The following is a 12,278-nucleotide window of genomic DNA, read 5'->3' on the forward strand; positions in this document are numbered from 1 at the left end:
GGCGTCCCTCCCCGGACCCCCGCCCTCCGCCCCCCTTCTCTCCTCTCCTCTCGGGGCCGCTTCGCCGAAGGTAGCGCCGAATCGGGCGACCGGAGCCTAGGCGCGAAGCGAAGAAGCCGGAACAAAGTGAGGGGGAGCCGGCCGGCTGGCCCAGGGGGCCCCAGGGGCCCTGGGGAAGCGGGACTCGCGCCGAGCGCTGCTTGCCTGAGACTCGGCGCCCCGCGAGCAGCATGCCCCTGCGGGCAGGGGGAGCTGGGCTGAACTGGCCCTCCCGGGGCCTCAGCCTGCGCCCTAGAGCCCCCCAGATGCGCCCCTTCCGGGGCCCCCCGGTTGCGTGAGGACACCTTCTCTGAGGGGCGCCGCTCACCCCTCTCGAAACCGCCCGGGGCCCCGGTCGGCCAGAGGATGGACGAGGAGGAGGATGGAGCGGGCGCCGAGGAGTCAGGACAGCCCCGGAGCTTCATGCGGCTCAACGACCTGTCGGGGGCTGGGGGCCGGCCGGGGCCAGGGTCGGCGGAAAAGGACCCAGGCAGCGCGGACTCCGAGGCGGAGGGGCTGCCGTACCCGGCGCTGGCCCCGGTGGTCTTCTTCTACTTGAGCCAGGACAGCCGCCCGCGGAGCTGGTGTCTCCGCACCGTCTGTAATCCATATCCTCGGGGCACGACGGCCAGTCTAGGGGGTCCGCAGGGGGGCGGGCCGCACCGCCGGAGGGGATCCAAAGCCAGGTGAGTCGGAATAGTGAGCCCGGAAGGTGGTCAGATGAGAGGGGGGCTGCTAAGCAGGGGAGGGGGCGTCAGAGGGGGAACAGAGACGCGAGCGGGTTTGGCGGATACCCCGGCGAGCCCCACCTCGGTACACACACCTCAGCCCTCCTTCGGGGGTTGGGATCCAGGCCAGGAAAAGAGAGGAGACGTGCCCCGTTGGTTTGCAGCTGGATGCTTTCCAGATGTGGGCAGGGGAGGGTCGTCATCCTCCAGATGTGGGAAGCTTCGGGAGCCTGGGATCTCTACTCCGCCCGCCGCTGGTTAGAGAGCTGGGTTTGGTTTCCGAGTTTGGGGGGTGGGGTGGGGAGGAAGCTGCGGGGACGGGGGAGGGGGGAACCGCAATCTCCTGGGTTTCCCTTTTGCCCCCGCTCCAAAGTTTGCTGTGGATGCTAGGATCTGATCCCCCCCCTCCCCATACACACCTGGTCGCTGAGGCGGAGGGTTTTGTTTTTTGGTTTTTGTTTTTTTTTTTTAATTTACTGACCCAGAAGGAAATGTTGGGGGCGGTGCGGGGACCAGGTCCTAACCCCCCCTCCGCCCCCCGCGGGTTGGAGGCACAACAAGGAGATTCCGGCGGCGGCTGATGTCAGGGGCGCAGAATGAGAACAAGATGTGGTGGAGGGGAAGCTGTCTGCCCCCAGAACCCGAGTAGGGACCCTTTCCGCGGGAGCCGGCGCCCAGAGTGCCTCCCTTCTCCACAATTCTTTATTGAATGCGGGCTGCTTAAGATTGGGTTGGGAGTTTTGTGCTAGATTTTTTTTCTCATGGAGGGAAAGACTGTGGCTAGAGCTTTGGCAAGTGGGGGAGGGGATTAAGCCAGTTTAAGTTATCCATTCCCTTTTGCAAATAAGGGGTGCTCCCGCTGGATCACAGAGCAGGTATGGGAGACCACAGCCCTTCAAGAAAGTGCCGAGGTGGGGGGTGGGGGAACATTGAGACAGTAGGCCAGCCCGCTAAGGAGGATTTGGGTCCCCCACCCCGCTGTCCGCTCCTTGGATGGGTTTGTGCAAGGACGAATTCCAGGGGAATAGGTTTAGCACAGTCCCCTACCTATCCTCTGCCCAGTCTGGAGTGGAATGGGGGACCCCAGTCCCTCATCCCCATGGCCTCTGCCTCCTAAGCCACTAGCACAAAGCGACGCTTGACTAATGCCAGGCTCCTTGCTCCCGGGCGGGTCCCAGCACTGCCGGAAGGAAAGGGGAGAGGGTGCGCTGTCATCCCAGGTCTTGATAGCTTCTTCTGGCTCCTTGCTCCCAGTTCAGGGGCTCTTTTGGACCCAGGGTGGGAGACTGCAGGTCTCCCGGGTAACCCCTGAGAGCCCAGCCAGGACTCTGCTTTGGGGAAGTCGGGGGTGGGGGGAAGCTTGGTGCTGCCCTCACTCTGCAGCTCTGCTGCCTCTAGTGCGCAAAGCAGGAATGTGAGCTTGGGGCCCCCAACCCCCATCCTGTACACCCCGTGGGTCTTTAGGAAGCTCACCTCATCACACCCTCTCTCTATCCCCTTCCCCGTCTTCCTTTCTGAGATGCAGGAAGAGAGAGGTGGGGGCCTCTGATGTCTAGACCTGCTGAATAGGCTCACCTTGGGCTCTGACTCTTTCCACACCTCCACCCCCCGCCCCCCCCCCGCCCCTTTCTCTATGGCAGAGATGAAAGTGGGGAACAAATGTCTCCGAGAAGGATGAGCTCTGAGCGTGCTTCCTCTCCACCCTTAACTACCCTCCCGCTCCATGAATGAGAAAAAGCACCAGCCCCAGCCCCTCCTCAGGGGTCCAGGGCAGGTGGAGAGAGCTCTCCCATTTCCCTCCCCCTTCACAAAATCTGACCTCTTGGCTACAATCTCCCCACCTGCCCTAACTCCAGGTGCTAGAGGGTGGTCAAGGGCAAATTCCTTCCTGGAGGGGTTCTTGGAGGGCGCAGGTGGAGAGGGCTGGAATGAGAAGAGAGATATGAGCCCAGGGCTCATCTCGGGGGTGGGAAGCAAGCTTTCCTCTGGGGTGGTGGGAGTTGAGGGTGGGGCATAGTATCACTAGGTCTGGACAAGCCCTGTAGGCTACATTGGCTGAGGATGGGCTGAGAACAATTTTCTTGGCAAGGGGGCTACCTAGGTGTGCTCCCACCTCTCCATTGCACCCAAGTGTTAAGGGAAACCTGTATTTTCACTACCAGAGGGGCTCTAAACAGACTTGGGGCCTCAGTGTTTCCCTTCCTGTCCTTTTGGTTTCTCAAAAGCTTCCCTGATTTCACTAGGTTCCTCTCTGCACCTCGGAGCCTGAGGGACCTAAGGATATCGCCCCCCAACTAACTGAAGCTAGTTAGTCTCTTCTTGGCATTCTTTTCAGTCTCCTCCTCTCTTAGCTTCTCTAAGAGACCAGGTTTCCTAGAGAGGAGAGCTAGACCTAGGTAGAGTGTGTGTGTGTTGGGGAAGGAGGGCAGCAAAAGGAAGAGGGGCTGAGAAGTTCATGTTTTGGTACTGGGGAGAGCAGGAGTGCTTCCAGGCAGTAAATTCACAGTCAGAAAGCCCCCCCCCCACCACTAGGTTAGAGGGAAGTGTGGTGGACTTTCCAGTCTGTTTCTGCAAGCGTGAGGGAGCGCATTTCCCCTCCTGGGAAGGAGATCCTGAGCGTTCCCTCTCCGGCTGTTGTGTCACATCTGGAAGTTTGTGTAGGAGTTTCTCCAAGCTCAGAGCCCAGCACAGCTTTTTCTCATTTGGAAATCACAGGCTGGCATTTGGGATGCTGAGAGGGGGAGGGGGGGCCAGAGGGAGGGAGGGGAGCCTGCCAGGAGTTGGGGGAGGAGAAGGGGAAGGCCTGAACGGGCAGGAACCCTAATGGCTTCCAGAAGTGAGTGTGCGTGTGTGACTGCGTCACTGTGTGTGTCTGAGTGTGTGCGTCTGGAGGGGAGGGGGCACCCGGAATTTCTGGAGCTTTCCTTGCCACTGTCCCAGTGCCCCAAGTTTGCCTGTTTCTCCTACCTAGAGAGAAATCTCCATTTTGGTCCTCAGAAGAAATAGGAGAGGGGCGTTCTTTCTGTCTCCTCGCCAGTGCCCTCCTCCAGTTCTCAAACCCAGGGTCCCCCAGAGGGGGTTCTGAGGAGAAGGGCTGAGGCTAGGGAATTGAATAGGATTGGGGGGTGGCCAGAGCACCCCCTGGCACTTTCTCTGTCCCAGGCCCACCTCTGTCTGGGTCACACACTCCACTCCACAGAACTGGTGGGGGACTCCCCATGACCCGTAGTGCCAGCTGGAGTCATTCCGGGGATCACCCCTAACCACACACCCCTCACCCCTTGCCTGCTCCCGCCCCGGCCCTCGCCCCACCCTGCCTGCCTCAGCCAGGATGGCGACAGACACAAATGCTCACACACGCAGACATGCACACACACACACACAGTCACAGACATTTGAATCAGATTTCTGGCCTATTTCCTCTCCAAAGATTCCAGCAGGCCGGCTCTCTTGTGTCTCTGCCTCACGTCTCTGTCTCTGGGTGGGGCCGGCTGCCTTTCTTCAGGCTTCAGTTTTCAGCTCAACTGGAAACCTCTCTCCCCACACACCCACACGCTGGAGCTGGTGGCAGGAGACCACTGGGGAACAGGCATGTGGGAGCGGGGGCTCGGGTAGGGAATCCCCCTCTCTGCCTCTCTAGCAGGAGCCTCTCTGCTGAGCCCGTGTCCCACCCTGCCCGAGGAACGCTGAATCCCATAGACACCAGCCTCTCCACAGAGGGGCTGAGAACAGCACCCCACCTTCCAACAGCTACTAGGAGGCCAGGATTCCTGGGTCCAGGCCTGTTTCCTCCTCAATGCTCCTCCATTTCAGCTTTCCACGTTCCTAGTGGGGAACAAGGCAGCTGGAGAGCCTGCTTCTCTTCTCAGTCTTGCCCTGTTTCGAGCCCCTGTGCCCCTGGAGGTGCCCCAGCCCTCCTCCTTCCCCTCCCACCTCCCTCTCCCTTACAGCTGCCAGGCTAGGCAAGGGCTCTAGATAAAGCCCCACGGAGAGGACACAGTTGTACAGATAACATGCTCTAGTTCTCTCTCCTGCAGGGAGAAGAGGAGGAGGGATGGAAGCGGGGTCCCTTGCTCTGCCATTTCCTTTTTCTCCGCTTTTGATGGTGGGTTGTGTGGAAAAGAAAGATCCTCCCTCTCCTACCCACCTCCCCCTTTGGGATCCACTCCAGCCCGGACAGTCACCATAGCAACAGTAGACATGTGATTGCACAGGTCTCTCATAGTCACTATGGCAACCAGTGTCCCCCGTTCCCTTGGTTGCCATGGAAATTTGTCACATGGTTACCCCCAACCTGATAACCTGTGGGTCTCCCCGCTTCTCCTTCCCTGCTTGAGGACTAGACAGCAGCTTGAGTGAGGGGAGTTCATGTGTGAGGGGTCCTTTTAATTACCATGGCAACAAATCCACACCACCTGGTGACACATCCTCCTGTTGTTATGGCAACAGAAGAACATCACACAGTGACATTCGGCTATGTTCCCAAGGAAACGAGTCCTAACCTGAGAAGGGTGAAAGACCCCCCCACCCCATTAATTATTTCTCAATTCTGATTATCCCAAATTTTTCTGTGCCTTGATGTCTTCCCTGTCCATTTATGTTTGCCTGTAGGGAAAGGAGAGAAGTAGAGAGAGGGCAAGGGGTAGCTGAGAGTAAGCTGGATTGCCAAAGGGGCTCTTGAAAAGAGGCTTCTGTGGTTAAGAGATGGAGGTGGGGTTATTTGGCGGCAGACTGGCTATAAGAGGCCCCAGTGTAAGCATATGGGGACAGGAGGGACAGCTCTCCTATGGTGTCATTTCTACACCTCCCCCCTCTTACTCCTGCCTTGGTTGTCAATATCAAGGCAAATAAGGCAGGAAAACATAAATGGGGACATACATCTGGCCTCTAGGCAGGGAGGTTGATTGATTCATTGATTGACTCACTCATTCATTCATTCATTCATTCATTTTTCCTATGTATTGATCATCTGCTATGTGCCAGGCACTACTCTAAGCTTTGCAGGGGATATAAAGATTATCAGAGTGCCTGTGCCTTGGCAAAGGAGGTGAGATGGGTGCACAGAATGACATGGTGGAATTACTGCCATGAGAGGGTTTCAAACAGGTGTCCCAGGAGCCCTTCTTCCTGGGAGAACTATCCACCTTCCCCCGTAGAGAGACATCGCTCACATGGGCCCCTTCCCTGCAGAGGAGAGGAGGGGGCCAGCTTGGAGAAAGCAGGCCAATTCTTGAGAGTAATTGTGTCCTTCCTTTCCCAGATGATGGCCCCAGGGGAGCTCCCTCCCTGTCCCCCTTTTTCCAGGGTGACCCCTGGCTGACCCCTATTCTGGGGAGAGATCCACTGGGCTCCAACTCCACTCAGAAAAACAGCTCCATGGAAACAGAGCCTCTCTTTAGTTCACACTCCTACCTGCTTGCCCCCATACCCTAGAACTTTTTTTTTTTAACTTATTTTTGTGAGGAGGTGGAAGTTAGGGAAATTGCATTGCCTTGGGACCGTTGGGTACCTGATGGCAGGAAGCGATGTGAGTCTGCGGGAGAAGTGCCTGGGTGACCGAGGAGGAGAAGGAGGACTATGAAGGGATTACAGGAGTCAGGGGCCCCTGGGCGAGGCATGGTCTGAGGTCAGAACTAGGAGATGGGGTGTGACTGGGATCAGCTGGGAAGAGAGTTGTTCGGTCCTTGGTCAATGGCTTCTCTCCCCAGAAGTGGGGTTACAACAGAAAGCTCCCATGTCCTCTGGGCCTGCTCTGCCCACCTCTGTCTGGCGTGGTGGGTCATCTGGGAGCTGCCGGAACACTCTCCCTCCCTCCATCCCATCCCCGAGGTCTTCTTTCCCCAGACCCCAGTCTCTGATGCCTGGTCACTTAACTATGAGCTTGGTGCCCAGGACCTTCTAAGAGGCCATTTTGCATATCCTCCTGTTGATGGGCTGGAAGTGAGCCCCTTTATAAAATCTGCTATGTGAAAAGACTCAAGGTTAAAAAGACCCCTCTCTGCTGATTGCTGCAGAACTGAGTCTGTTGAGCTGGTCTGGGCTGGGGCTTTGCTGGAAGCCACCAGAAGGCGTGACGGTGGCCTGGTCTGTGTGTGTAGGTCACTGTCCACTCTGCACAGGCTGGGGGCCTGTGTCTAGCACAGGGCATGGTATGTAGTGGGTCCTCATTATTGAAATGCATAACTGTGTCTCAGGCCATCTGAGGTCTTTGAGAGGCCAGGGGGCTGGTGGTGGAAGAGGCAGCCGTGGGCGCTGGTGCTGCGGTGGAGCTGCGGACCCTCTTGTCTGCTTCTGCCTCTCTGTCTGGTGCCAGCAAGGCCTTTACAAGCCCCTGTCTTGCATGCCTGCGCAGCTATGGAAGCAGCTACCCCCGAGCAGAGGCCTGGGGACCTGTTTCCTTCCGGCTTCTCTTGTGACCTTCAGCACACGACTTTGGCTCTCTGAGCCTCAGTTTCCTTGGGTTCTGGGAAAAAAAAATGATCTACCCCAGATATTTTACGGGGCTGTTGTGAGCACCAAATGTGGCATGGTGTGAAAGTGCTTGGTAAGCTGCAAGGCAGACATAGTCTGGCTTTAGTTTTGTGTCACACATTCACATACATTATCTCCTTTGCTTCTCACATCTTCCCGGGGAGGTAGGGAGAATAGGATTCAGATTCAGCAGCAAACTCTTCGTGTCTGGCATTTCCATAAGTGTGATCGATTTTATTCCCCAAATGGCTTGTGTAAATAGTCAGGGTATTTGTGGCTTTTCTTACTTTGCAGATGAAGAAGCTGGGTCCAGAGGGGTGAGATGACCAAGGCGGGACTGGGTCAGGGCCTACCCGTTGTGCCTATCAGATGGGGTTGGGAGGTCAAGAAGCAGGAGGCACGGGGTGGGGCCTGGGGACGTGGGCTCCGCTCCAGCCCCAGCCGGCACTTTCCTTGACCACCTATCTACCTGGTTTGAGCGGATCAGCATGTTGGTCATCCTTCTCAACTGTGTGACTCTGGGCATGTTCCGGCCATGTGAGGACATCGCCTGCGACTCCCAGCGTTGCCGGATCCTGCAAGTGAGTGTGTGTGTGTGTGGCGGGAGGAAGGAGGAAGCCCCTGAGTTTAATCACTCTGCCCCCTTCTCTTCCAGAGGCCCTGACCCCATTGGTGGGGGTGGGGGTGGGCACGCTCCCCCACCCCCTTCTCATTTCAGCTGCCTCTCATCCCCACATCAGGCCTTTGATGACTTCATCTTTGCCTTCTTCGCCGTGGAGATGGTGGTGAAGATGGTAGCCTTGGGCATCTTTGGGAAAAAGTGTTACCTGGGAGACACTTGGAACCGGCTGGACTTTTTCATCGTTATTGCAGGGTGAGAGCTTGGGCTGGGTGTCGACAAGAAATGGATCAGATCAGTCCCTTCCCTAGGGCCAGAGTCCTCGACCTGACCCCCCCACCCCCGCCCGGCCCACCCACGGCACTGCTTTCCCTCTGGCTGTCCACTAAGGGTCCGAGGCTGGCCTGCCTGCAGCGCTGTGGCCTGCACCTCTCTGAATCCGCGGCCTGTCCACCCACTCACTCCCTCTGCAGGGTCCCTGGGTGGACGAGGGGAGGAGTCGGAGGTTGTGCTGCCCCTCTGCAGCAGGATTCCTCATTGACCTCTTTTGACCCCCACGGCGGCCTCAGACTCAAAGGGCCTCCCTTTGGGCCCCTCCCTGCAGGATGCTGGAGTACTCGCTGGACCTGCAAAACGTGAGCTTCTCCGCTGTCAGGACAGTCCGTGTGCTGCGGCCTCTCAGGGCCATCAACCGGGTGCCCAGTGAGTGACCCCTCGGCCCTCAGCCCCTGGACGGAGAGCCCCAAGAGGAAATATGGAAATCTCAGACCCCACCCCTACCTCCTGACCACTCACGGGCCTCGTCAGGGCCCTGTGCTCCGAGGCTGACCCCACCGGGGAAGGGCTCCGTGGGGAGCTGGGGGTCGCTGGAGCCCAGTGGAACCCCTACCCCTGGCTGTGGCACTGTAAGGATTACCTGGAAAGACCCTCTCTCCTCATTGTAGCCTGATTTGGGGGGCAGAGTGTCAGAAATGTCTCCGATGACCCCTTGTTCAGTTTGATGACCACCTCCTCCCCTGGAATGGAGGTGGGAAGAACGAGGCAGAGAGGGTGGCAGGCCAGGAGTAGGCGCAAGGCGCCATGGACTTTTCTAGCCAGAACAGCCTCTCACGTGGTCTGGTTCTCATCGGTGAGACCACGCTGGCACGCTAAGCATGACCTCTCTGAAGACAAGGCCACTCCATGCCTCACCCTCCTGCCTAGATCCCCTTCTTCATTCCCACCCCCTTCCAACCCATTGCAGTAACTGACTGCCGGGACCATTATCTAAATTAAACCGCATTGGTTTCCCGAGCCAATGAAGCTTTGGCAGCTCCAGCTCCCCACACATCCTGCTCCCCACCCTTGCTCAGGCCCCCTTTGCAACTCCCCAACCTACACAAGCTGCACGTGGTCTCTGCAGTCCCAGAAGGGGGGCAGGGTTGGGGAGCAGGTTTCTGGGGCTCTGCGCCTGATGTAGCAGCAGCCCCCTTTGCTGTGCGTGTGTGTGCACGCGTGCGTGTGTGAGGCGCAGCTGCCCCTGGGTGGGCAGAGCTGCTCAGCGTGTCCTCCGGGCGCTGGGGTGTGCTGGTGTTACCAGAGGCTCCAGACTAGGCATGCCTTCGCCTCCTCTCCCGCCCCAGGTGACGGCTGGTAGATTTATAGGCTTCTGTCTAACCACTGGTGTTAATTCCCTTAATGCAAACCCTGAGGAATTGATCTCAGTGGGAGCACTGAGGAGCTGAAGGGGAGGTGGGACGGGGGAGGGGGAGAGGAACTGACTGAGAACCCTGGGCTGCGAGGGGCAGGAACAGGGCGGTTGCCAGTCACCAAGCCAATTAGCTACCAATTAGCTGCCACTTAGAAGCTTTTTCCCTGGAGGGGGCAGGGGTCTTTGGGAGTCAAAACCAGCCATTAGAGATCTGTGAGTTTGACAAGGACTTGGTGGCCTGGGGGCTGGTTCAGACCCTGTGGACTGGTTGGTTCTAGATCTGGAGGATAAGGGAGGGCAGCTTCTCTAACAGGACTTGTTGGGATGGGGGGTGGGGGTGGCTGCTGTTAATTGATGGCCTCCTGAGAAGGTAGCCTTGTGTCCCCTCAGGTCCTGGGATGGGGATCTGGACCACACAGAAAGCAGACTCAGGGCAGGGGGCTGAGAACCATGGTGGAGCACAGGACATCTGAATCGTCCTGGGGGCCTGGATCTCAAAGTGAGATTCTTGCCTGTTAAAGTCCCTTTTGGAGTTCTCTGCCTCAGTTTCCCCAATGATGGTGGTGGCCATGACTTAGAAAGGTCAGCTGACTGTATGGTGAGAGCAGGTATAGGAGGGGAACGCGTGCGCACACATCTGTTTGTGTGTGTTTGTGTGTGTGTGTATGTGTGTATAATGGGATTTGGGAGCAGAAATCTTGGCTGAAGTCCTGACACCTTCCTTTAGCTTCTGTGTGATACTGGACAAGTCATGTCAGTCCTCTGAGCCTCAGTCCTCACCTGTAAACTGGGAGCGATATCTGCACCGCGATGACGTTAGGCGGGCACAGTGCAGTAGGGTGCGTTGGAAGCTGTGGTTGCTCTGGCTCACCCTCGGGGGTCCTGCACACTGGTTCATGCCAGGGAGCCAGGAGAGATTGCCGGTAGGGTTAGCGGCTGCAGAGGGCTGCCTGTGCAGTTAGAGGTGTCTGTTGGTGTCCCCTCCAGCTTGAGCCGGGTCGTCTTGGCCTCAGAGGCCCTCCCTGGTGGGCCCCCTCTGGGAGTTCTGCCAGGCCCGTGGCAGCCAACCTAGCCCGGCCAGCCTGGCGCCCCCAGCGTGGCTTCTGCCCCCCCCCACAGGCATGCGCATCCTTGTCACGCTGCTGCTGGACACGCTGCCCATGCTGGGCAACGTCCTGCTGCTCTGCTTCTTCGTCTTCTTCATCTTCGGCATCGTGGGCGTCCAGCTGTGGGCAGGGCTGCTTCGGAACCGATGCTTCCTGCCCGAGAACTTCAGCCTGTGAGTGCTGCTGGGGGTGACCGGGGAGTGACTGTGGGGCTGGGACCACCCTCAGTCCCTGCTGCTGTTGACACATCTGTTCTCATATCAGCGACATGTCTGGTTCTCAGACTTATACATTGGAGTCACTTGGGGAGCTTACGAAGTTATTGAGGCCTTCGTCCCCCACCACAGATTCTGATTTCATTGGTCTGGGGGCCATCCTGGGCCTGGGGACTTTTAGAAGCTCCTCAGTGAGCCTGATGTTTAGCCTCATTGGACAACCACGACTCTAGGATGTAACCTTCCAATATCCGGGCTCTACAGTTTCCCACTCGGTCCTCACACTCCCTGTCCCCACTCACAAGTCCCATGCCTGCCAGAAGCATGCCCCGACTCTGTCCCCTTCCCTGCTCACCCTGCATGCCTCGGCGCACCCAGCCTGCCCTTCCTTCCTGGGTCTCCCCCCAGCGAAGCTGCCCCCCACCTCATCCTTGTCCCTTCCACAGCCCCCTGAGCGTGGACCTGGAGCGCTATTACCAGACCGAGAATGAGGACGAGAACCCCTTCATCTGCTCCCAGCCTCGGGAGAATGGCATGCGCTCCTGCAGGAGCGTGCCCACGCTGCGTGGGGAAGGGGGCGGCGGCCCCCCCTGTGGCCTGGACTACGAGTCCTACAACAGCTCCAGCAACACCACCTGCGTCAACTGGAACCAGTACTACACCAACTGCTCCGCAGGGGAACACAACCCCTTCAAGGGTGCCATCAATTTCGACAACATCGGCTATGCCTGGATCGCCATCTTCCAGGTGGGGCAGCCTGGGCACTGGGAGGTTCCCCAGTACAGGTCGGAGCGGTTGTTCTCAGGGTGGGGTGGGGTCAGGACCCCTGGAGGAGGCTGCAGGAGACTTTAGGGGGCCCAGAGTCAGCCTGCCCCTCTGCCACCTCCCCAGGTTATCACGCTGGAGGGCTGGGTCGACATCATGTACTTTGTGATGGATGCTCATTCCTTCTACAACTTCATCTACTTCATCCTCCTCATCATCGTGAGTGATTCCTCAGGCCCTCGAGGGGATGGGGGATCCTGGGGAAATGGGTTGGGAAGTCCAGAGAGGGGAAAGCTAGCTCAGTTTGAAGTTCTAACTCTCAGGACAAATCCCATAAGATGCAGACAGGGAGGACCCATGTCAAGAGCAGTCAGGAGGAAATGCAAGGTCAAGGCCCAGCTCTATCACTTAGCACCAGTTACAACCTTGAGCAAGTCATTCCCGTGAGGCCCCAGCCCCACCCTGGACCCCTGTTTCTTCATCCGTAAAATGGGTGGTTCTCAACCCAGGATGATACCACGTCTGGAAATGGCAAAAAGTGGTCTTTTTTTTTTTTTCACCAGGACTAGGAAAGCACTATTGGCACTTTGTTGGGGAGCAGGCAGGAGATTGTAAACATCCCGAAACACCCTGCAATGCATTGTT

General features: G+C 57.8%; 1 protein-coding gene across 7 annotated transcripts in view; it reads left to right on the forward strand.

The window, feature by feature from the left end:
* Positions 1-215: 215 nt before the first annotated feature.
* CACNA1G (calcium voltage-gated channel subunit alpha1 G) overlaps positions 216-12,278 on the forward strand; it is a 61,997-nt gene continuing 49,934 nt past the window's right edge. For 6 of the 7 annotated variants that reach the window (XM_054585397.1, XM_054585399.1, XM_054585401.1 and 3 more), the window contains exons 1-7: positions 216-647; positions 7,708-7,819; positions 7,979-8,112; positions 8,462-8,559; positions 10,667-10,826; positions 11,315-11,615; positions 11,760-11,852. In XM_054585397.1, coding sequence (XP_054441372.1) covers positions 406-647; positions 7,708-7,819; positions 7,979-8,112; positions 8,462-8,559; positions 10,667-10,826; positions 11,315-11,615; positions 11,760-11,852 — 1,140 coding nt within the window. In that variant the 5' untranslated portion in view covers positions 216-405. Of the gene's footprint in view, positions 648-7,707; positions 7,820-7,978; positions 8,113-8,461; positions 8,560-10,666; positions 10,827-11,314; positions 11,616-11,759; positions 11,853-12,278 lie in introns of those variants that run through there. The other variant, XM_054585396.1, reaches the window with a different exon arrangement.

Source organism: Pteronotus mesoamericanus, unplaced genomic scaffold, assembly GCF_021234165.1.
Source record: "Pteronotus mesoamericanus isolate MK-2021 breed Mesoamerican mustached bat unplaced genomic scaffold, CSHL_Meso_final contig_84, whole genome shotgun sequence".
In the NCBI taxonomy this organism is placed as follows: Eukaryota; Metazoa; Chordata; class Mammalia; order Chiroptera; family Mormoopidae; genus Pteronotus; species Pteronotus mesoamericanus.